This window comes from Gopherus flavomarginatus, chromosome 13, assembly GCF_025201925.1.
Source record: "Gopherus flavomarginatus isolate rGopFla2 chromosome 13, rGopFla2.mat.asm, whole genome shotgun sequence".
Classification (NCBI taxonomy): Eukaryota; Metazoa; Chordata; order Testudines; family Testudinidae; genus Gopherus; species Gopherus flavomarginatus.
In genome coordinates, this window is record NC_066629.1 from 15,417,366 (window position 1) to 15,441,974 (window position 24,609).

Here is a 24,609-nt window from a genome sequence, read left to right on the forward strand (position 1 = left end):
AAAGAGACAAACTGGCACTAAACTCCGTCTCTGGCAGTTGAGAAGGAACTAAGGAAAGTCGCCCATGTAAACCTATCTATCTAGCCTCAGTCCAGGACACGAGAATGTGCAGGGTGCCTGCATGGACTGAATGGGAACTGCTACCAAAAATCTCCGATCAAAGGTGCAGGGCGTATGCACCCCTGAAATGGAGCACCCACAGGGACACTGCTCCAAGAAGAGTATTTATTATTGTTAGTAACATATCACTGCCACATTCCAAAAGCGTTCTGCCCATTTAGACACAAACAACCTGTTCATAGCAGCCTTGCATCCATATTTAATAATAAAATAAACAAAAATATCTAGCTCTTCTAGAGCACTTTTCATCTTGAATTTTCAAAGCGCTTTATGAATGAGGTCAGTATATTATCCCCATTCTACAGATGGGAAAACAGACAGAGTGTGAGCTCTCCACATTTATAATCAATTTTAGGATTCACACAGGAAGTTTCATTTCTAAGGCCTTGTCTACACTGCCACTTACGGCACTGAAACTTTCTTCGCTCAGGGGTGTGAAAAAACACCCCCTTGAGCGATGCAAGTTTCAGCGCTGTAAAGTGGCAATGTAGACAGTGCTGTAAACTGGCATAGCTCCCAGCGCTGGTTGCTATTCCCCTCGCAGAGGTGGTTTTATTACGGCGCTTTAACATCAGCTGTGTAGACATACCTTGATTCTCCTTAAGAGCAAATAAGTATGCTGCCTAGGCATTGCAATGCATGGTGTACCCAACTCCCTCCTGAACACATGTAACCCTTGTAAATAGGATTTTTCACATTTGAAGAGGCACTTGGTGAGTGTGCTTTCGGAAAGACACTTCGCTTCCATCCCTACCTGTGCCATAATGCAAAGAACTAAGATGCTTCCCTTATTAGGGACTATACTATGCTCAGAGTGCTGTGGGTTGCCACTCCATAAAATACTGCAGCATGGCAGATGTCAGCAGAGCAGAACAAATTGGGTCTCTCTCCTGGCTGATGAAGAAAGAAGAAAGAACTACTCCCTGACAAGCCTGGGTTGCTTCCAAATGACTTCATCGGTGGGGAAAGGTATTTAAAAGCTAAAGTAGTCGCACACTAGAATTAAATGGAGGCACACATCCCATTGGCATGGAAGTGACCATAACTGAATTGATCTGCACAATAAAAACCAATATACCTCAACACATTCATTATTTGTAGAGATAAACCTGAAACAGAAACCTTGAACTCAGCAGCCCCCAAATCATAAAGTTGACAGCTGAAGTTACAGACAGAAAAAAAGGACAGAGAGAGGAGACAGCCTTTATATCTGTATGAAACGTGTATATTGTCATAATCTAGTATCACAAGTGGAAATCACTAATAGGTATTATCTGCAGTTAGTTCACTGAGACATACTAAAGTCTGTACCCACAAAGCAGCAACATTGGGAGTTGGAAGGCCTGGATTCTTGACTCGTCCACTTGCTTACTCTATAGCATGGGACAAGTTATTTAATCTCCCTGACTCAGTTTCTGCATTGGTAAATGGGAGTAATGCTACCTGGGATGTTGTGAGGACTTATTAGTTAATGTTTGTAACGCACATTTAGCATATGAAGTGCTCAATTAATGGTACACCTTACATCACTGCCACCACCCACATAAGACTTTGCTCTGCATTTTAAAGGAGCAGAAACCTTTATTTAGAAAATGCTTGTGCTGGATTCTTAGCAGTAATGGGAAGGATGATTTTAGGGCTAAAACACTGGATTTAGGAGATGTGGGTTCAATTCCAGAATCTGCCCAGACTTCCTGTGTGACCTCGGGCAGATCATTTAGGAGCCTAAGTCCCACTGACTTTGAAAGAGATTTCCTTGGGCTCCCAAGTGTGTCTTTTGAAAATGGGATTTAGGTGTTTTTGAAAATGTTACCCTTAATCCCTCCATGCCTCAGCACCACATCCGCAAAATGGGTATAATGATACCTTCTGTCCCCCATAAGAACAGCCATACTGTGTCAGACCAAAGGTCCATCTAGCCCAGTATCCTGTCTTCTGACAGTGGCCCATGCCAGGTGCTTCAGAGTTAATGAACAGAACTGGTAATCATCAAGTGATCCATCCCATCGCCCATTCCCAGCTTCTGGCAAACAGAGGCTAGGGACACCATCCCTGCCCATCCTGACTAATAACTATTGAAGGACCTGTCCTCTATGAATGTATCTAGTTCTCTTTTGAACCCTCTTTTAGTCTTGGCCTTCACAACATCCTCTGGTAAAGAATTCCACAGCTTGACTGTGCACTGTGTGAAGAAACACTTCCTTTTGTTTCTTTTAAACCTGCTGCCTATTAATTTCATTTGGTGACCCCTAGTTCTTGTGTTATGAGAAGGAGTAAATAACACTTCCTTATTTACTTTCTCCACATCTGTCATGATTTTATAGACCTGTCATATCCCTCCTTAGTCATCTCTTTTCCAAGCTGAAAAATCCCAATCTTATTAATCTGTCCTCATACGGCATCTGTTCCATATCCCTAATCATTTTTGTTGCCCTTTTCTGAACCTTTTCCAATTCCAATATATCTTTTTTGAGATGGGGAGACCACATCTACACACAGTATTCAAGATGTGGGCATACCATGGATTTATATAGAGCCAATATAATATTTTCTGTCTTATTATCAATCCTTTTCTTAATGACTAATGCTGCACTTTGAGTGGATGTTTTCAGAGAACTATCCACAATGACTCAAGATCGCTTTCTTGCGTGGTAACAACTAAGATAGACCCCATCATCTTACATGTATAGCTGGGATTATGTTTTCCAATGTGCATTACTTTGCATTTATCAACACTGAATTTCATCTGCCATTTTATTGCCCAGTCACCCAGTTTTCTGAGATCCCGCTGTAGCTCCTTGCAGTCTCCCTGGGACTTCCCGATCTTGAGTAGTTTTGTATCATCTGCAAATTTTGCCACCTCCCTCTTTACCAGATCATTTACAAATATGTTGAAAAAGACTGGGCCCAGTATAGACGCCTGGGGGACACCACTATTTACTTCTCTCCATTCTGAAAACTGACCATTGATTCCTACCCTTTGTTTCCTATCTTTAAACCCGTTACCAATCCATGAGAGAACTTTCCCTCTTAACCCATGACAGCATACTTTGCTTAACAGCCTTTGGTGAGGGACCTTGTCAAAGGCTTTCTGAAAATCTAAATACACTATATCCATTGGATCCCCCTTGTCCACATGCTTGTTGACCCCCTCAAAGAATTGTTGTAGATTTGTTAGGCATGATTTCCCTTTACAAAAACCATGTTGATTCTTCCCCAACAAATAATGTTCATCTCCCACCTTTTGTCTTTCTTGCCTATTTACTTAAATAAGCACTTTGGGGCAGGGGCTGTCCCTCACTAAGTGTATGTACAGCATCTACCATAAAGGTAGATAAATACTGGTTGACCCATCCAGTGCTAACATAAAACAGATAAACAAACAGGACACTGTCTCCCATACAATTACAAGCACTCGTTTGTAATTCGGGGCGGGGGGCAATTATTTCAATATTAAAATATTCCTCTGTTGCCTCTATTACAAACATATTTTTATTTCTCTCACTCCTTCCCCCACCCAGCCACAATTTGCCCAAATAGTGTGCAGTGTAACCTGCTGGTCCAAACCCAATTATAGAAGAATCAACAAATTGCAGCCATATACCAAACCAATAAAGTCTCCAATCACCATAAACTATTGATTCCACCCAACTGCAACACAGACTCGCTACACAGACACCTCCTTTAGAAAGAAGTCAGAGTAAATAGCCCTGAAGGGTGACAGACAGGTTCTGTCATGCCAACAAGAAAAACTGGCAGACTCAAGAGCTCTCTTTTGAGCACTGTGTGCCCCAAATCCAGGGATATCTGCTAAAGCATTGTTGCTGGTCTCAAATGTAGAGATGGTGGATAGACGGGTATTCCTCCAGTGTACATGGAAGTGTACATTCTTCCAGTGCACATGGGACCACAAGTTTGTGAGTAGATAACTCTGATCATTCCACAGCTGGTCTGTTGTCCTAAGACTTGGCTAATAAGATGATGTTTAACTCTTCTTACACAGAACTTCTTTGTTCTACATCTCAAACCAATTTACCAAAGAAGGTAAAAGTATAATTAGAGATAGAGGAAACTGAGGCAGAGAAATTAAAAGACTTGCCAATGGTTATAGCAGACCTGGGAACAGAGCCCAGGTCTTCTGACCCCCAGTCCAGTGCCCTATCCACTGAACCACACTTCCGCCCTTTTCTTTGCCTCATTTAGATTGTAAACTCTTTGTGGCAGGCGACGTGTTTCACCTGTTTGCAAACTCCCTTATAAATTGATGGTGCTATATTAATGCTTTATACCACCACTACCCTATATCAGTTGTACTCTAGACTATCATTAATAAAAACACAGCCATCTGCCCTGGCTATGCTCAATATACCAAGGCTTACTGTTTAATATTAAAGCTTAAAACACTAAGTACACCTACCATCAAGATGTGACCATTCCCAAAACCAAGTAACCTATTGCAACCTTCATCTTCCTTACCCTTTGCTCCTCTTTGTCTGTCTGTTACTCTCACTCATCATCCCATGTCAAAGAGCTAAGGCCCAGAACTGCAAATACTTACACTTAATCATGTAAGCAGTCTCACTGGAACTACTTACATGAGGAAAGTAACTCAAGTGTTTGCAGGATCGGGACAGCAGATTGCTAATGTAACTTTTCCTTGTACTACAAAGCATTTAGCACATTTCTGGGTGTTGTAAATAAAACAGGACCCACCTATACAAAGGGCAGCCTGCAGCATCTCAGAGGCACGGGATTGGAACTGCTCAGATTGTCCAAAGATAAAATCTTGAAAGGCAAGGCCTCGTCAGCTGAGCAGCAGCGACTCTACAATTCTCAACATGCAGAGCACAGGAGCAGCTCAATTCTGCACTCCTGGAGAGCATGTGAATGCGCTGTAGCCTGTTCTGAAGATATTTTGTCCCAAAACGTTTTGCTTAAGCCATGCAGACACTTTTTGGTAGAGAAAAAGCTATTTTTTTGTGTGAATTGAGACACCATAAAATGCTTTCTGGATATAAACAAGTCCCTTGCTGTCTCATCAGGTAAAACCCACACACGTATGAAGTACTGCAGGGTAGCAGCTACTCTGAAAACGTTCTTGAGCTATTGTCTGATCTCACAGATGAAAGGATATTATTGTGTCCATGCTCCATCTAACTCATCTAGGTTCTCATGTGATATCTCAATTCTCCTTTAAGCAGATCAACCAGTTCTGCTTAACAATTTGCTCTGAGACTGAGCTTTAGAATGAGGGGTATTTAAAATGCTGTCTGTGCGTACGCATAGTTTGATTCACCAGAACACAAAAATGTCTCTGCAAAACTATTCCCTAGAATTACCTCATTTGGAATATGGGTCAGGGAGCTGAATCACACAGGAAAAAAACCAACTCTGCTGCGAGAAATGGAGATCTGCCCCTGTTAGCAACATCCCGATTGGATCTGCTTTGCTCCAGGGTGTTGTGAAAGAGTTATTAAGTCCAGGCTGAAAAGAACTGGAAACTGCAAAGATGAAGAGACCTCATGGATGCAGCACAGCCATAATTATGGAGGAGTGTGCCGTGGGAGGGGGAGGGGTGGGGTGGGGTGTTCAAAAACCTGGGGGCAGGTCTTGAGATGGTGTCAATTCTCACAGATGAACCATCACTGGAGCTTTGACAATTTACTCCAGCTGAGGATCTGCGCCTTGTATCTTATGAAACTTAATAAATCATCTTCAGTCTTGCCCAACTCAAGTAAACAAGAGGGGACTTTGGGGATTAAACAGAATTCCTGCCTTGCCCAGTCACGAGCTCACACTCTCCGCACGCCTTTTGATCGCCTTGATTTCTCCCACTTGGAGATAATATAAAGTATTCTACAGCAACGAGGTGGTGTAAACTAGCTATCCTGGATCCATTTCTTAAATGGGACATTAGTACAGTTTCTGCTTCCAAACCATCCAGTTTCTGGCTCTTCCAGCCCCAGTTATAACGACCTTCACTGGCTCCAATTAACAAAGCAATGAGCTTTGGCACAGTCCTGATTTCACAAGTACAATTTGATGCTGTCCACCAAAACTGGTGGTAAAAACTAGCAGCGACAAGATTAAACTCTGCTGTTTCCCAAATTGAATCATTTAAGGCAACACATTGCTTACCCTCCACCAGCCCCTACCCTTCAAGCCATCAGTATGAGCAAGGAGCCTAGAGTACAGCTGGAGTAAACTCAGCAGAGAAACCCTCCTTCCCCTGCCCCCTTGTCCTTCAGCCTCAAGGCAAAAGCTCTAAGACGTGGCAGTATGGACTTTGACATATGATGTCAGCCACTTGCCCAGATTCACAATCTATTTGGTTAGGCAAAAGGAAAAATATGAAGGAAACAAAAACTGACATAGCTGGAAATCATGCTGTATCCCTTGCTACCTTCCTGATGCCCTTAACTGCTTGGTACTCTGGCTGCTCTGCTACATACTGGTCTGCTGCTTTCCGAAACAGCTGTCACCAGAAGGGGCTGTGTACGTGAATGACTTCTGACTAGTTCTGAACTGCGAAAGAATCCGTTTGAGTAGCTCCCCTTCTCTGGCGAGGTAATCAGCACTTCTGATGCCTCCCTGATTCACCAGCCTCTGATCAGAGGTGTCACTGTGAGATGAAAGAGCAGATCATATCAAACAAACCTATCCTAAGAAGAGCAATAGTAGGTGTGGCTTTTCCCTGGACTGGACACCCCTTCCCTGACACTTTGTTTTAGTAGCTGTTGGGGAGACAAGGGAGGGAGGGAAGTGGGAGGAGCAATGGGCTTGTCATGGACTTGAGGGAAGCAAAATTCTAAAGTAAAATCCAACTAGATCCTGTACGTTGTGTATTTTATGAGACCAGTGGGAAGGCAGATGGCAAGACCCCAGTTTGCAGACTGAGCTGGAATCATGTTAAGATAATGGAGAGAGATATTGATAGGAAATTAAGAAATCAGATACACTGTAATGCCACTTATTCTTTCCAAGTCTATTTCCTAACCCTCTCTACCATTTGCCTACAGGGATTCTGATTTGTATAAAAACAAACAATCTGTTTGTGGTTACCCTTCCCCATCCTCTGTTTACTTGTCTGTGTCTCCTTAGACTGTGAGTTTCTTGCAGCAAGGACTGTCCTTGCTGGAAAGTGTCTAGCACACCAGGGACATTGCCATGAATAAATGAACCGCAGTAACTGGGAGCCTAGTTTGTTCTCGTTCATAACAGTGTAACTCCACTGACTCCATGTTCACCTCACATTCACAGGCATGAAAAGAGAATCAGGTCTCATGGATTCAGAGACTGTAAGGTCAGACCCAACTGTTACATCATCAAGTCTGACCTTCTGTAACTCAGGCCATGGATCTTCATCCCCCTACTCCTGAGTAGAGCCCAATACTTTACGTACAACTAAAGTGTATTTTCCATAAAGGTTTAATCTGAAGACTTCAAGAGCAGAAGAATCTACTGCTCCCCTTCCAGTGTGTCCCAATGGCTATTTACCCTCAGTTAAAAATGTGCACCTTGTTTCAAATTTGATTTTGTCAGATTTCAACGTTCAGCCATTGGTTCTTGTTCTGCCATTAGCTGCTATAGTTAACAGTTCTTGGGAACTGAACAGGTATTTTCTCCCTGCGAAGGTACTAAAACACCATGAAAAAAAATCACCCTTTAAACAAGTCCCAAGCATCAGTATGAATTAGGAACTCAGGAGTTTCTCTCTTACCATCATGGCCGGAGTTGAGGAGATGCTCTCCCAGGTCGCACCCAAACACCCTCTCTTTCAGGATCCCGCGTTGCTTCAGTTTCTGTTTCGTTGGGCGTGACTTCATGAATGTTCGCAGGAAAGTGATGAGCTTGCCGTGTTTTTTTGACACTGCACAATAAAACAAACCAATCCCCTTGTTTAGGATCGGGTAGCCAGGCAAGACAACACATAATACGTCCTACTGAGAGCAAGAAGCTCAGAGTAAGACCAATACTGATTATTCACACAAGCATATGCACTCAATTCCAAAGTGAAAAAAAGGCTCTGATTTTATTTTTGGCCAGTACAGGAATAAAAGGCTGACTCTGGAAGTGCTGAGCATTCCAGTCACAGCTGAAGATTGGACCCTATTATCTGTAAACCTAATTTCTTCCAGCTCCTTGGGAGGTAGGTGAATTTCATGGAAAAGAAAACGGAAGAACCGGAGTTCAAGCCATTTGCCCCCCAAGGCCACAAAGTTGAGTCTGTGGCAGAGACAAGAACAGAACCCAAGAGTGCTGACTCTCAACCTCCTGCTCAATTCCTCTACATAATGCTGCTTCTCTTGAGCTCTGTATCAAGTTGGGAAAATAAGTCAGTTTGTTAAGACCTTCCAATTCCACTAAGAAGTGAAATCTGCAATCAGTGCCATGGAGATCTATATGGGTTACTGCCTTTCTAAGGGTGGAAAGAAGCGGGAGTTACGCAAATAGCCTGCATGTCAATGGGAGAGCAGATCTGGCATACATTTGAGTCAGGAAGCAAGACAATGCTCTGCAATGACAGCCTCCCTTCCCGCAGCTCCCTCCGAAAGCAATGAGGTAGCACAAAAGAGCCCTCCTAGCTTTCCTGACAAAAGTACCTTTATAGACATGATTTAAAAGCAATTTAGCTTGAAAAGAGGAGTTCCATTAAAAAAACCAAACGTCATAAAAGGACTTGCTTTGTCATTGAGCCTTTACAGTTTCAGGAAGTTGTAAAGGTCCCTGTAGCACTGTGCTGCAATAGTAGCAATTAGCCTCCTAGCGTTCCTGTGACTCAATGAGGCAGCTAAACCTATATTTTACTGGCATTAAAACAGTTACTACAGTCATGAAACTTCAGCAGAGTAACATCATGAACAAAGCAAGGCAACACAAGCCTTGGTTTCTGCTTGCTCAGAATGACAAAGGTGCACTTCTTCGCAGTGCCATTACTGCTGCATGGTATCGCACTCAAGTTTGAAATTCCTTGCACCACTTTGGTTTCAGGACTTCCCAGAATGGCGGGATGTGCTTCACCTAGGCAGGTGGGTTCTTTTACAGTCACTTCCAACTATCTGCCTTGAAAATTCTCATCCCAGAACAAAAGAACCCCTGGCACAGGGCAATTACATTTTAACCCCTTTAGACAGCTGCATATTTTCCCTTTATTTCACTGAATACTGAAGTATTCCCTTTTCTTTTCACAGTCCTTTTAAAATCAATGGAAATCTTTATTTTTAAGGGTTGGGCTTAGGGCTTTGCATCAGGCCTCTTTTCCTCTAAGTTAGACTTATTCAATAGCAAAATTCAGCCTTTTTATTATCAACTGAAAAAAAAAATCACATTTTTGTCTGAAATTGTTTTTGGCCTTGTACTGGTTAAAATTACACCCATAATTAAAGATATATAAAAGATATTAGGGAAAATAAATTTTTCTCTGTGTCTTTTTCCCAGTTTAATTACTCAGGCTCAGATTTTTGCACTCAGCATTGCAATATCAGCTGATGAAGGAGCCTAAATGTCATTTTCTAAAAGGATTTAGGTACTTAGGAGACCAAATCGTATGGAAAGTTGATGGGATTTAGGCTCCTAAGTACCTAAATAATTTTTGAATATGATATTTACTGTCCTAAATCAGTCATTGTAACGCTGAACATAACACCTGAACACCTTTCAAAATCTGCGCCCAAATGCATAAGACAACATTTCACATCAGTTTCACTGTTTCATCTGTATAGTAAATGAGACTCAGCATAGGTGCAAGAATCCCTGCTAGCGATCACATAACAAACTCGGCGCATGGTCAGTCATTTTCCTTTCATTTATATCAGTTTCTCCATCCACCAACAAGGGAGAAAAACCATAAAAACTGGTTAGGGGACTCAGGGGCAGGAATAAAATCTGAAGCTACTTTAACTTAATTTTAAAAACTAGTTAGACTTACAGCTGGGCCTGCGTGTGGGAGCAGCTCTTTAAACACTGCAGCTCTGTAGCCAAATGATCTAACTTTTATAGTGCGATTTATAAGAACCAAAGTCACAGTGGGTCCCAAAGTACATCAAGCTTTTGTCACTACTAGCCTGGCAGGCTGCTGATACAATGCTGTTTCTTGCTGGGAGACCGTAAACACTGCCTTTAGCCTTGGCTGTCTACTACACTGGCAAAGCAGCAACAGAAGTAAAGGAGGCAAGGGAGTTTTCTTTCTGTCTTCCTCTGTAAAACCTGCAAGCCCTTTTAAGACGGATGAACCCAGCTACCTGTGAGAGTAGCTGATACAGCTCCCATGTCACACTTAGCATTACACAATAGTAAAGTTAATTAAGGCAGGTGTTATGAGGGATCCCACATTATCAAAAAAATTCTACCTATGGCATAAGGGATCCAATAGCGGTAACTCCACTCTCCAGAGAATGCCCACTCAGCCTCATCACACCCTGATCCTGCCTACGTTCTCAGATCTTTGGACCAGGAGAAAAGGGGTAGAGCAGAAGTTAGGGAGCCCTTGAAGCTCTGGCTCCTTGGCGAGAGCGCTGCATTCTGCGAAACACTGGTGCTCACATGCAAAGATCAGCAAGGGGTTAGGGAAGGAATGCTGGTCTACCATGCTCTACTCCCTCTCTTGCTAGAGACTTGGGGGTATTGTCTACACTGCAGCTGGAAGGGTGCAATAAAAATAGCAACATGGTTGTGATGGCATAGAGGGCAGCTCAGGCTAGCCACCCAAGCACAAACCTGCCTGATCCAGGCGTACATACTCAGGTGGCCAGGACACCCAAGCCACCACCTGCGCTCCCGTGACCACTCAGCTATTTTAATCACATTAGCTTGAGCAGAGCTAGTGTGTGTCTGTCTACCTGCACTGGGAAGCATGTGCTTTTGGACGTTATGCCAGCTACAAGCACAAGCTCTCAAAGATGCACTATACACATGCAAAGTGCATTAAGTTTAGTTTCCCTGGGACTTTAAAGACACGACAGCAAAACACTAGTAGATCTGAATACGCAGCTTCTTAAATCTCCAACAAAACCAGCAGTGTCACTTTCCAGAGTTAAAAAATGAATGATTTAATAGCGACCTGAAGCACCAAAAGGGCCTTAAACTGTGATTTTGGTTCCATGCCAGTTTATTTTTTAATTTAAGGAACAAATTAACATACCCTGCTAACACAGAAGCCCAGGATTAGGATAGATTTGTATTCAATCCTTCTCGGTTCCAATCGCAGAGAATCTGAGCCTCTCTATGACTTTACGGAGCACCATCAGTATGCCAGGCATTGTGTAGCAGAGAGAAAGACATGGTCCCAACCCTTGTGGGAGCAAGTGATAAAACTTTTGGGTCATACGTCTATTTCTCACTGAGCTGCACAGATAGTGAAACCCGCAGGGTGAGCATCTGAAAAGTTCTGGCCTAACTCTGCTCCCACTGCAGTTAGCTCCACGACTGCAACTGGAGCTGACATAGGACAATGCTGAGTGCTTCAAAAAGTCCCACATGCAAATTGCAGCCACTAAGGAGCTATATTTCTTGGTCTTACAGCAGTTGGTTGAATCACAGCCATGTAAACTGAGATGTAGGCAAAGGCCTGGTCTACATCACTAAACTGATCGATTGAGCTAGATCGATTTTCTCTGAGCTGAGAAAAATGTCACACCCTGAGCACTGTAGTTAGGTCAGCCTATCCCTCTGTGTAGACAGGGCTAGGTCAATGGAAAAATGTTTCCACCAACCTAGCTACCAACTCTTGGAAATATAGATTTCGTCAGTGTAGGAACCGTTTACACTACAGAAGCAAAACTGCAGTGCTGTAGCTGTACCGTGGTAGTGGCTTTAGTATAGACATTCCCCTCAGAATCACAGGCACCTAACACCCATTGACTGTCAACAGGACTCGGGTGCCTAAATCCCTGAGGCTCCTTTGAAAATCCTAGCTATAATTAGTAAATTTAGGAAACTCTTCTAAAAACTTTTGCTACAGTTTGATAAATAATGTAAAAAAATATTGTAAATATTTTTATTTGAATCATTTCACAAACTGGGTATATAATTGTGAATGAGTAGCCCATCCTGGTGTTCTGGGTGAACAACAAAACAATCAAATAATGTATTAAAAATATTGAGAAATTATATACAACTTCATCATCTCTACAGATTACCCTGGTCACTGGGAAAGGTGACAGGACTTGGCAGGTGTCTGTTAGCACAGGTTTCACCACAGTCATTAACATGTTCTAAGTGTACTGGATATATTTACACTGTTTAAATACCCAAGATGACATATTTCCTTAAAGTGTTACAGGCTTAAAGCACAAGCAAAAAAGCAGATTGGGTTTCTTAATCAAAATAAATGTCAGGTGCTTTTAAGCCACTCAGTCATTATAGGCTAAAATAATTGCTTGTTTTCTGCCCCATTAAATAGACATAAAATATGTTCCCATGTTACACCTGTTTGGCAATCCAAGGAGCTGCCAACACCTGAACAAGTTAGATACCCAGATATTCAATTATCAACAGCCTGTTATAACCTTTACATGGTTCTTTTCTATCCTTCAGTTAAACACAATTTCCTCTGCTGATCTCATATGAATCACCACTACTATTTACAAGAATGTTTCTTGGATTAAAATGACTTGATACTTTTTACATATACAAGGATGACTCAATGATCAGAAATCAGACTTCCTCTGGACAAAAATTATGAAAAAACCCCAATCAGTCATGTGATTAGAACAAATATAACCCCAGTCTTTCCTCAAACGTCCGGTGTGACCTTGGGTCAGTAACTTAGCCTTTCTATACCTCAGTTTCCCCATTTTAAAAGGAAGCTATTAATACTTTTTGTACCTCTCACAGAGATTAGGAGAAATAAATTACTACATATAAGGTGCTCAGACAGTACACTGAAGAGTGCCACAGAAATAAACATTTTGCATAAAACTAGCATCTCTTGTCCAAATTATATGCAGCTTGCACAGCTGGGAAGATGTTTACTCCTGGATCACATGCTGACAAGCAGAGACAAGGAAAATTCTAGATATTTCTTCATATCACTTCAACTCAAGAGCTAAATCACCATTAAAGAAATTATCTGCCAGCATATCAGTGCTTTCCTGGAAGGGGTAGGCTGAGCCTTTCCTCTGACTGGCAGGTCCAGCTCTGCCTCCTGGCCATCAGAAACAGAGGTAAATCCATTCCTTGAAATGGGAAAACTGAGAGAAGAAACTTGAGACCCGGCCAACATTTAAAAGGTTTGCTAGTACAGCCATGTCAGTTACAAGTAGATCTGGGCAAAATGTTTAGGACAAATAATTTATGCTACAAAAAATGCAGTTTCAGTTGACCTAAAACTATTTGTGAATTTGACATCAATACGAACAAAAAAATGGCTATGCTTGGCCATGCCAATGGTTCATCTAGCCCAGTATCCTGTCTTCTGACACTGGCCTGTGTCAGATGTTTCAGAGAGAATGAACAGAACAGGGCAATTATCGAATCATCCATCCCGTCATCCAGTCCAAGCTTCTGGCAGTCAGAGGCTTAGGGACACCCAGAGCACGAGACTGCATTCCTGACCATCCTGGCTATTAGCCATTGATGGACCTATCCTCCATGAACGTATATAATACTTTTTTGAACCCACTTATACTTTTGGCTTTCACAACATCCCCTGGCAACAAGCTCCACATGTTGACTGCGCATTGTGTGAAGAAGTACTTCCTTTTGTTTGTTTTAAACTTGCTGCATCTTAATTTCATTGGGTGATCTGCTCTATGGTTCATGTGTTATATAAAGGAGTAAATGAAAGAACTATCCACATTAACTCCAAGATCTGTTTCTTGAGTGGCACCAGCTAATTTACACCTGTCGTTTTTTATGTATAGTTGTGATTATGTGTTCCAATGTGCACTGCTATGCAATTATCAACATTGAATTGCATCTGCCATTTTGTTGCCCAGTCACCCTGTTTTGTAAGATCCCTTTGTAACTCTTTGCAGTCAGCTGTGGATTTAACTGTCTTGAATAACTTTGTATCGTCTGAAAACTTTGCCACCTCACTGTGCACCCCCTTTTCCAGTTCATTTATAAATATGTTCAACAGAACTGATCCTTGGGAGACTCTGCTATTTATTTCTCTCCACTCTGAAAACTGGCCACTTATTCCTACCCTTTTTTTCCTACCCTTTATCCAGTTACTGATCCCATGACTGCTTACTTTGCTTAAGAGCCTTTGAATTGAGACCTTGTCAAAGGTTTTCAGACAAAGTCCAAGTACACTATATCCACTGGATCATCCTTGCCACATGCTTGTTGACACCTTCAAAGAATCTCAATGGATTGGTGAGGCACGATTATATCAACAGTACATTACACACATCTGAGGTATGGATACATTAAAAATGGTGGTGATATTGGGGTTATAGCTCCCATTGGATACCTTACGTTAATTAAATATTTACAAGACAGCTAGAGGAGGAAGGGGAAGAGGAAAGAGAGGAGATAGTGGAGGCAGTAGTGCCGCTGCTGCTGTTGGCAGTCCCTTACCACAATTTTAGCGAAGTGGTTAGGACCCACATTCAAATCTATGCTCTGAAATAGACATGAAATAGACATTTTCAACTTATCAAAAAATATGAAACATTTTATATTTTGTTTAACCCAAACTGACTTTTTTCTTCAATTTTTCAGAACTGCAACTGAATCAAAAAATCAGTTATTTGCTCATCTCTAGTTAGGAGCATGAAAAAAAGAAAGTCACAACCCTAACCCACTTAGCTACGCGAGCAAAAACTCTAGAGTAGATGCAATTATACAGGCCAAAAACTGCTTTTGATGATAGAGCTTATTTCATTCAGGGAACTGGTATAAGTTACACAGGCTTTGCCAGCATAAGCTACGCGAGGAGGGTTTCTTGGTATATACAGCACCCAATTCACCAGCCACACATATTGATGGTAAACAAACGTGGCGATGGTTAGTTTATAAAGACAGTGCTCACATGTTCACAGTTTGTCTAACTGCAATCCAATTACATTTAGCAGGAATAAGTTCAAGAATGCAAATATCTGTCTTAATATTTATCACTAATAAGTATGTGTATAATTAGGGATAGATTTAAAACAAAACAGACAGACTGTTCTTCCCAAGACTCCTAATGGCAGCATGATCTCTAATACAGGATTAGTAAACTTTGACTCTGAAAGAGAAAATCTGACACCATATATGCTGACCCACATTTTCAGCACTTGGCGGTGCATTAGTTTCTCCTATTAACAGTGATTTTACACACTACAGAACACTGCTGTCCCCTGCTGTGAGGAGAATGTTGTATTAAGGTCAAAAACTAGAACATGCATAGCTGCATGGTTTAAAATATATAACAAACTACAAACTCCAGTAGCAAAAATTAAAGAAAGGAGGGAGTGCGGAAGATGCCTTAAAAAGCACATTCAGGACCAGCTAGATATCATATACCAGGGAGAAAATCCATTCTCTGAAAGGAGACAGTTTACAGTAAGTCAGGCTAAAGGGATATTCATCAGGGCTATTGGCCCTCAGAATAATACTGTTTCTACTCTCAAACTAGACTTTATTGTGGAGGGAGGAGAAGTAGCACCATGCTACAAGAACAGAAAGTCAGGAGCTACGAGGTCTATTCCTAGCTCTTCTATTCCAAGACTCATTGTGTTCCTGCAAACACTTATGGCAGTGCTTAACCTTACACGTCGAGTAGTCCCATTTACTTCAGCTGACGCCAAAGACTCTCACCGATTTCAATGGTCTTTAGTTAGGCTCCCTGAGACGATGGGTCAATTACTCAACCCTGCTTTGTGCATCAGTTTCCCCATCTGTAAAATGGAGATAAGACCTCTTTCCCTTAAGATTTAATAAAAATAACTTTCATAGAACCAAACATTTACACTTACCACTGAGCACAGTGCTTACTACTCTGAGTAGTGCCACAGACTTCAAGTGGAAGTGAATACAATACAAATAAATACAATGGCATTACTCATTAGTGAGCACTGCTCAGTCCGAAGCATTTGCAAGATCACTTCCCTATATATTCTTCAAATGCCACAGATACAGGGGCCTACAAAAATAATCCTCCATCTCCAATTATAAAATCTTCACCAGTTCTACTTATAGCTCAGTAAAAACACATTGTGTATTGCTTGCTGCTGCAGCACTTCTCCAGGGCTGGGCAGACACCTGCTAAGGCAGGACCTTGTGGCTGGAGAAGTTGCTACGCATCTTAAAGATTGTTCATTGCAGTGTCATTAAATAAAATAAATAAATAACGTGGTGAAAGAGATGAAAAAAATCAGTTGGGAATAAATATTTTCCAAGCTGTTAAGTGGGCATGGTACACAGGAAGAGGAAATGAAGTCATGAAAAATGATAAATGGCAAGACTGCTCTTATTTATAAGTCGCTCTTAGACTTCTCCTTCGGGTGCAGAGTCTATGTGCAATTATCTCAGCAAAACTAGAGCTCTCCTTGGTCATATCCTTATCTCCTCAGCCTTTGGCTGGGAAGTAAGTGTCAGGGTATTATTTGGGGATGAAGCTCCAGCATGAGCAAAGAAAATCCTCTCCATGGCCATTAACTCCTCACTTAGTCAACATCAGACTTTTCAGAGAACATGAGCAACTTCCCCGATATTAAGGTCGCATTGTTTCCCTATCAGAGCCAAAACTGTGAATCAGCAAACTAATGTTTTATCTGTCCAGCAGCAACCTCTCTCAACATCTTTCTTTTGATACATGCTAACATACACACAGATACATATAGACATACATAAATTTTAAGCATGCATGCATGCCTGCTTCATTTTCATAAGAACTGAGCATCCATAATTCCCACTGACTTCTGCACAACCTCAGCAGCACCTCTGGAATTCAGGCCCATATTATTAACTTAACCCAAGAGTGCTGTTGAAAACTGACAGATCTATTTACACTGGGCAAGGATGCTGGTTTAGATGCTTCCTATTTACTTTGTATATCAAGATGCTGCAGAACTGGTTGAGGATTTGTAACAGGATGGGAAGAATGTCCTCAAGGTTAGTGAGTCAGAAAAGTGGGTCACCTATGTAGAAGGGCAATCTGTACTTGGAAGAGGAAACTGCCATCTCTTACGTGCCAGGGACATATCTGATCTTCATGGCTAGGGGTTCTAAACTAAGGTCCAAAGGAAGGGAAGAAGGTGGGTGTAGGGGTAGCTTAAAATGTGCCCCTTCCAACAGACATGTGGGCAAAAAAGGTTAGGTCATTAAATCCTACTCTACTTTTATATATCTGTGAATATAAACTGGTGCTGACAAACAGGGCCCCGTTTACTTATATGGCAGCATCACAGGGCTTTACCTAGCTAGCACAACGTCCCTACCTTGAAGGATTTGTAAACCAAGTCAGATAAATAAACAGGGCAGCAGTTCAAATGGAAGAAGGCATCAGTGGGGAGACCAGCACAGGAAAGCGTTGCCAGAGGAGAGGGATTTAAAGAGAGGCTATGGAGGGCAATTAGCACACAGTGGCTGCTAGGGATGGTTTGGAAGAGGGCAAAAGACAAAGGAGGGATGGAGACAAAAGGACTAGAGAAGGAAGATTCTGCAGCTGTCCAATTTTTGCCTCTCTCAGCCCTGCTGCACTTCGTTAAACCCCTTTTCATTGTAGTGGAGTTTAATTCAGTCCTTTTGTTTTTATCTGTTAGCTTGGAGACTAATGATCCATCTGAAAGCGTTCTGAGCCTTTGATAAACGTATGATTAGCACAGCTGAATGCCCGATCCATCCATCAGGGAGACAGTGTTGGTCTATCCCCAGTGTTCACCTTGGGCGTCCATCAGTGTTTGATTTAATATGCTCTGGCATGCACTATATCAATACACAAACCCTTCAGATAAATGGGTGCTCAAGTCTTGGGTTAATGGTGAAGTTATTTGCACTGAAGAGGCACAATACAGTAACTCAGTTCACAAACTATTTGGGGAGATATTATGAAGGCATATACTGGGACAACACCAAATGCGCTCCACCGAGCCTTCTCACCACTACTATTGTTCAGCAAATCTCCCACCAAAACACCTCCAATAGTGGGAGAGCCAACATCAACCAGGCACTGCAGTTTTAAACATTGTGTCATCTATACCTGTTCACAGATATTAAGGTCAGAGGGGAAAATTAGATTATCTAGTCTAGAGATTCTGAAACGGGGGTGTGGGCAACCTGGCGGGGTGGGGGCAGGGGAAACTGTGCACATTTTAATTTACTCACAGCAACGAATAACTAGCAAAGCTGATTCCTCCAGACGTATCAGGTCCTCAGATAACACTGAATTCGGACAGATTTCTGTTAAGCTTGGATAGCATTATACGAAATCATTGCCATCTGTACATTAATCCGTTTGCTACACCATGTTGTGCACGTTTCATTGTAAGCATTAACCACAATCGCAGTTTGGCTTTTGCTCTTATTACAATGGATCATTGGTTCCGTTTGAATCAATTACTGTTTTTAATATTTAGTGAGAGTTGCAGGTTATTTTTTTTAACGGTACATGTACTTGTGTGGCGGCGAGGCGGGGAGCGCCCTTAAACTACTACAGACACAAAGGGGCTGTGATTAAATGAGGTTGAGAACCGCTGATCTAGTCTGATCTCCTGTATAACATAGGCCACAGCATTTAATCTACTCACCCCGTATTGAGTCAAATAACATGTATCTGACTAAAGCATATTTTGTCTTGAACTGAAGACTTCAAGAGCATGTCTACAAGATACAGTAGAATAAACGGCTGAGCCACGTCTACCACTGTTGCATCGATTGTGGCTACTACCAGTGGAACTGCACAAATGGTAATGCAACAGCAGGAGATTTGCAGAAAAAACCCACTAGTGTAGACACAGCCATCCTGGACTGGCACGGAAGCACAGCTCAGGACCGCCAGGTGTGAGATTCACATTCAATTCCCAGTCTAGAGCTTTCACCAGCCAGTCCAATGAGGACACTGGGTCTGATTCTGATTTCAGTTAAATGAGCATAAATTTGGAGTCACTCCAGTCAAGGTGCTCTTGCTTTACACGGTAATGCATTCAGATCTTGGTGGTAGGAGGAGAGGAGGAGAACAGTTAGCTGGATCAAAGCTGATTAAAAAGGTGTTTGACAGGCTTTGGCAGGAGCCCAATCCTGAACTGGAAGGATGACTGGGGAGGGACCCCGACTACTCTGGCAGGATGGACTATGTGCAACCCACGTGGAAGGAGGAGGAGTCTGATGTCAGAACCAGTACGTGCGCTCTCAAAAGACACAGCATAGTTGTTACAACAGACTTTTCAGTGACTCTGTGGAATGGTGCGATACTGTTCATGAGACTGTGCCTTCCCTCAGAGCAAGCAGAGTTAACACTGGTCTCCTGCCCTCTTCACAGAGAGCTGCTATTTCCCTGCTCGGAGGCCCAGGGTAACCAGCCTTGGAACTGGAGATGCTGCAGTCAAGGACCTGTTGTTTTTTCCATTCTCTACCAGCATTCTTCGAGGTGACTATAAATAAGCCATAATCACTTTACTCAAGTCTGGTATATCTGACCTAGGAGACACGGAGCTCCCTTTGACTTCACCGGGGAGAGTCTGAGCTCACATGGCTAGACTGAGCGTCCGACAGCGTTGCTGTCTACACCCCTACTTTCAGTGAGCTAATGCAAACCCTGCTAGCAGGAGGCTATCTATCCAGGCTGCGAGGCTGGCTCTCAGCTACAGTGTAGACACGAAGGCACCTTACACCATACTAGCAGCCTGAAGTGGTCTTAAAGCTGATGCACATTCCTTCTGTGCTCACTTTACAACGCCAGAGTGGAATAAAAGGCCCTAAGAGTACCTGAGAACCAGGCCCAGTATGTTTGTGACTGGCAACAGGTTCAATTTGGTTTATCCTAGGAATGCATTACATTGTATAGTTGTTTCACATGATTTCTGCTTTCCTTTATCTTACCAATACACAAGTTCAATTTCAAAGGGAACTGTTCTTACTATGTTTGTCTTGTGTCTATAACAATGAAGACCTGACTTAACGGGAGGCATCGGGGCACTGCAGTCAGAAATCATAACCCCCTGCAGGCCATTTAGTCCTAAAAATGGACTAGAGCCAGGGTGCCCAAACTACAGCTCAGGAGAGCATTTCATAAGGCCCAGGGCCTGCTTCAATACAATATACTAACAGCCAACTCATTAGCGTTTTGTTGTCATGTTGACATCATTTTAGTTTAGTTATGTATTCTTTACTGTTTTTTCCCTGTTTTCGATCATTCTGATACACATTCTATGCACTGATCTCTTTGTTTTTAAATAGACAATGCTGTACGTCACAACCTATCTAAATACACACGGTTGTGCTTAGGTTTATGTGGCCGTCCTGTATAATAAGGTTGGGCACACTGGACTAGAACCTCATTGAGGTACTGTGAATAAATAAAAACAGACAAGTGATTGCCTGCTATGCACACGCTAACTGCTTTCAATGAGGATTTTATTTTTAGAGATCACATTCACTGCCCAAGAGCTGCAGCACACAGTGGACTAGTATTTTTGAATATGCAAGTCCCTATAGGGACAGTAGTATTAGTGATTTGTAGCAGTGGCTCTCAACCTTTCCAGGCTACTGTACACCTTTCAGGGGTCTGATTTGTCTTGTGTACTCCCAAGTCTCACTTCACTTAAAAAGTACTTGCTGACAAAACCAGACATAAATGTACAAGTGTCCCAGCGCACTATTACTAAAAAATTGCTGACTCTCTCATTTTTACCATATAACTATAAAATAAATCAATTGGAAAATAAATATTATATTTACATTTCAGTGTATAGTATATACAACAGTATAAACAACTCACTGTCTGTATGAAATTTTAGTTTGTACTGACCTCGCTACTGCTTTTTATATATCCTATTGTAAAACTAGGCAAATACCAAGACAAGTTGATGTACCCTATGGAAGACCTTTGTGTGCCCCCCAAAGGTAGGTGAACCCCTGGTTGAGAACCACTGATCTGTAGGTTGAAGGATAGAGCCTCAAGTTGCAGTTAAAAGGAGAAGAGGGAAAAAAGGTGAAACTGATATGCAGAACCCATAGAAATTAAATTTTAGACACTCCCATCTGTCTTATGGCTTTTTTGCATCCAGGTGTAGCTGCACATTTGGTAGGAGCAGGAAGGGCTTATCTCAGATAGCTGCAATCCAAACAATATGCACAAGGAGGGACATTGAGGATGGCGTGGGAGTTTACGCGTCCTGAAATTCCTTCTCTTCTAGGGTTTCAGTGAGAGCTTTCATGAGTATCAGAAATGTGATTCCTGTATCCAGGACTGCTCCAGTGCATTCATGACCCTACGTCTGTGTATAATAAAATTCTGTTTACCATTAGGGATCCAGTAAGGGTAAATGCTTAAAATGGACCCAGGAACAGATATGTGCAGAAGAGAAAACAGAGTTACAACAATTAACAGAAGCTGTGTGTGCATGCGTGCGCATGTGTACTTTAATAAAATATTTTGTTGGCATGACAAGTGAACTCCAGAGCCAAGCAATCTGCCCGAGGGCATGGATCGCAGGGGAGCTTATTTCTCTTAAAAACGAGTTTGTCGAGATACAGCAGTTACAGCACAGACAACCAGGTGTCACTACCTATTCCTGAGTAACAGGTATTTTTCATCCAGCAGAAGAGGGTAAAGAGATAGTCAGGAAAGATACGGCTGCTGCAGCTGAAATAAGGCACCGGGGCTCTCTCTAGCTACTGAATCCTGGATGGCCAGTTCCTGCCACAGTGCTCTGTACTGTACATCCCAATGCCTTGAAAACATTACAAAGCAAACTGGTATTTACAGAGTAAAATAACTCAAATGCCCGGAATATTTTAAACTCACACCTAGGCCAATCAGACTCGTTCCTGATGCGCCGCTGTTAAAAAGCTTCTTTCAAACACTGCGTTGCTAGATGGCAAATATTAATACTACCAATACAAGCAACCTCTTACCTTGTCCTTGCTGCAGGCCAGAAAATCAGTACCTCAGCAGTGGCAGGCTAACTCCACAAAACTCATTAACAAAGCAATGGAGTTTCTTAATCAGCTCAGCTCTCTAGTCCAGCCACCGAGGATTAGATCCAGACAGAGTGAAAGGTCATTTTCCACTGCACAGTGCCTCCAGTTCAAATATCCACCACACTCGGATCCCCTCGCAGCTCTCTTCTCCCAGGCTCCCAGACCAGCTTATCAAGCTGTGGCTTTCGTCTCCTGCTCAGCAAAATCTCTGATCCTGAGGCTCACACACACACAGTTTCAGGCAGTACACGCTCTGCTTTGCAACTGAAACTCCACAAGAAGCACCTCCCAAAGCTCCCACTTGTGAAACAAGCTACACTAGTCTAGCTCCACCCTTTTACTCAGGTGACTGCTTATTACTCAGACAATAGCCCCAAATGGTTGAATTTCTAGTTTACCTCCTCCTGGATCTGGTTTCGCTTCATTTGCCGCTTTTCATTTAATCCAGCAGGCCCAGGTTTGTAAGGCACAAGGAGTGGCCTGTTGACAGGACAATATGTTTGGCTCCCGAGATAAGAAAAGTGATTGAATCAACAAAAAGGGAGGGCAATAAAAAGCTGACTCATGCATTCACAGAGAGGAATTCTACTCCTGCAGGGTGTAATAGTAAGACTCTCACTCCACGTGGTCTTGGGTGGAAAATCTAATCTAAATAAACTAATCCCCTTTCCTCCCTAAACTGTAAACCGCTCAGGGCAGAGATTTCATCCTCTACTCATCTCTAAAGTGTTAGGCATACCTATGGTGCTTATTTATAAATAAGTCAGTAATAACAATATGAGTTAGGAAAAAAATCTCCCCATTCCTTTCTCATTTGTGGGCGCGCACACACACTTCCTGAATGACGGTGTCACACGCACCCTGGATGTCAGTGTCTTTCTCTCACACATACACTTTCGGAATGTCACTGTCATGTCTTATGTTACTCCAGCAATGGAGAAAGTCAACTGGAACATAAAAATTGCAGCACTGTATTAGAATCCTGCTTTCAACAGGGGCCACTACCAGCTCCCTCAGAGGATGGGGCAAGACTCTTTACAGCCATGGAGGCAGCCCAGAGTGGAAGTTTTTTTCTAATCCTAATTCCAACATGGTTGAAGCTCATAAAGCAAGATGGCTTGTGAGTTGGGAAAGGGGTAGGATTATTTTTTTTAAATTAAACTTTCCCTTTACAAAGAAACCCTGCAAGTTGTTTTAAAAAACAAAAGAGAACAGCCGTTCACAAAAGGTTGCAAATACCAAGTCAAAATACACCTCTGACTACTTTAACCAGGTAATTAATCAAATTAAAAAGATTGAAGCAAGGTTTAAACTAGTTTAAGTGGGTCTACATTAGGTGTTTGCACAAGTGTGACTAGACTGATTTTAAACCAATTTAGTTACACTGGAGCAATTTTTCTAATATAGACAAGCCCTATGGATGATCTGGTTTTATTAATCCAATTAGCAGGGAACCCAAGGTTTCTGCTCTGCAGTTAGTCAGTCAGCTGTTTGGGTCTACCAGGCAGAAAAGGAAACAAATAGGGCCAACTCTCTGTGACATCAACTACCCTCCAGTGTAGAAACTGCTACATGGACAGAAAAGTGCTTCTGCTGCTGTAGCTAATGTCGTTTGAGGAGGTGGTAGTCCTACAACGGCAGAAAAACTCCTGCTGGGGTATTAAAGTGGTCTTAATTCAGTTCCGAATTTTATTTCTGAATAAGAATATCTACATAGGGATTTAATGTGGTTTAACTAATCCACTTTAAATTTACACCTTTAGTTAATTGGAATTAATTTTCCTGAAAGTCCCCATGTAGACAAAGAAGGCAGCTTCCCTGAAGTGGGAGCCAAGAAAAGACGGTTACTCACCTTTGTAACTGTTGTTCTTCGAGATGTGTTGCTCACATCCATTCCAGTTAGGTGTGCGCGCCGCGCGTGCACGCTCGTCGGAAACTTTTTACCCTAGCAACTCCAGTGGGCCGGCAGGTCGCCCCCTAGAGTGGCGCCGCCATGGCGCTCGATATATACCCCTGCCGGCCCACCCGCTCCTCAGTTCCTTCTTGCCGGCTACTCCGACAGTGGGGAAGGAGGGCAGGTGTGGAATGGATGTGAGCAACACATCTCGAAGAACAACAGTTACAAAGGTGAGTGACCGTCTTTTCTTCTTCGAGTGATTGCTCACATCCATTCCAGTTATGTGAATCCCAAGCCATACCTAGGCGGTGGGGTCGGAGTGAGAAGTCGCGGCATGGAGCACTGCAGATCCGAAGGCCGCGTCCTCTCTTGACTGCTGGACCAGGGCGTAGTGGGAAGCAAAGGTGTGGACCGATGACCAGGTCGCTGCCCGACAGATTTCCTGGATGGGCACACGGGCGAGGAAAGCCAGCGACGACGCCTGCGCCCTGGTAGAATGCGCAGTCACACGGCCCGTAGGA

The 24,609-nt window shown here is 42.6% G+C and overlaps 1 protein-coding gene across 9 annotated transcripts in view; it reads right to left on the reverse strand.

Annotated features, from left to right (window-relative positions):
• ARHGAP32 (Rho GTPase activating protein 32) overlaps positions 1-24,609 on the reverse strand; it is a 403,957-nt gene that overhangs the window by 39,849 nt on the left and 339,499 nt on the right. For 8 of the 9 annotated variants that reach the window (XM_050921524.1, XM_050921525.1, XM_050921521.1 and 5 more), the window contains one exon: positions 7,841-7,990. The exons of the other annotated variant lie outside the window; for it this stretch is intronic. In XM_050921524.1, the coding sequence (XP_050777481.1) occupies positions 7,841-7,990 (150 nt within the window). The remainder of the gene's footprint in view (positions 1-7,840; positions 7,991-24,609) is intronic. 9 annotated transcript variants of the gene reach the window in all.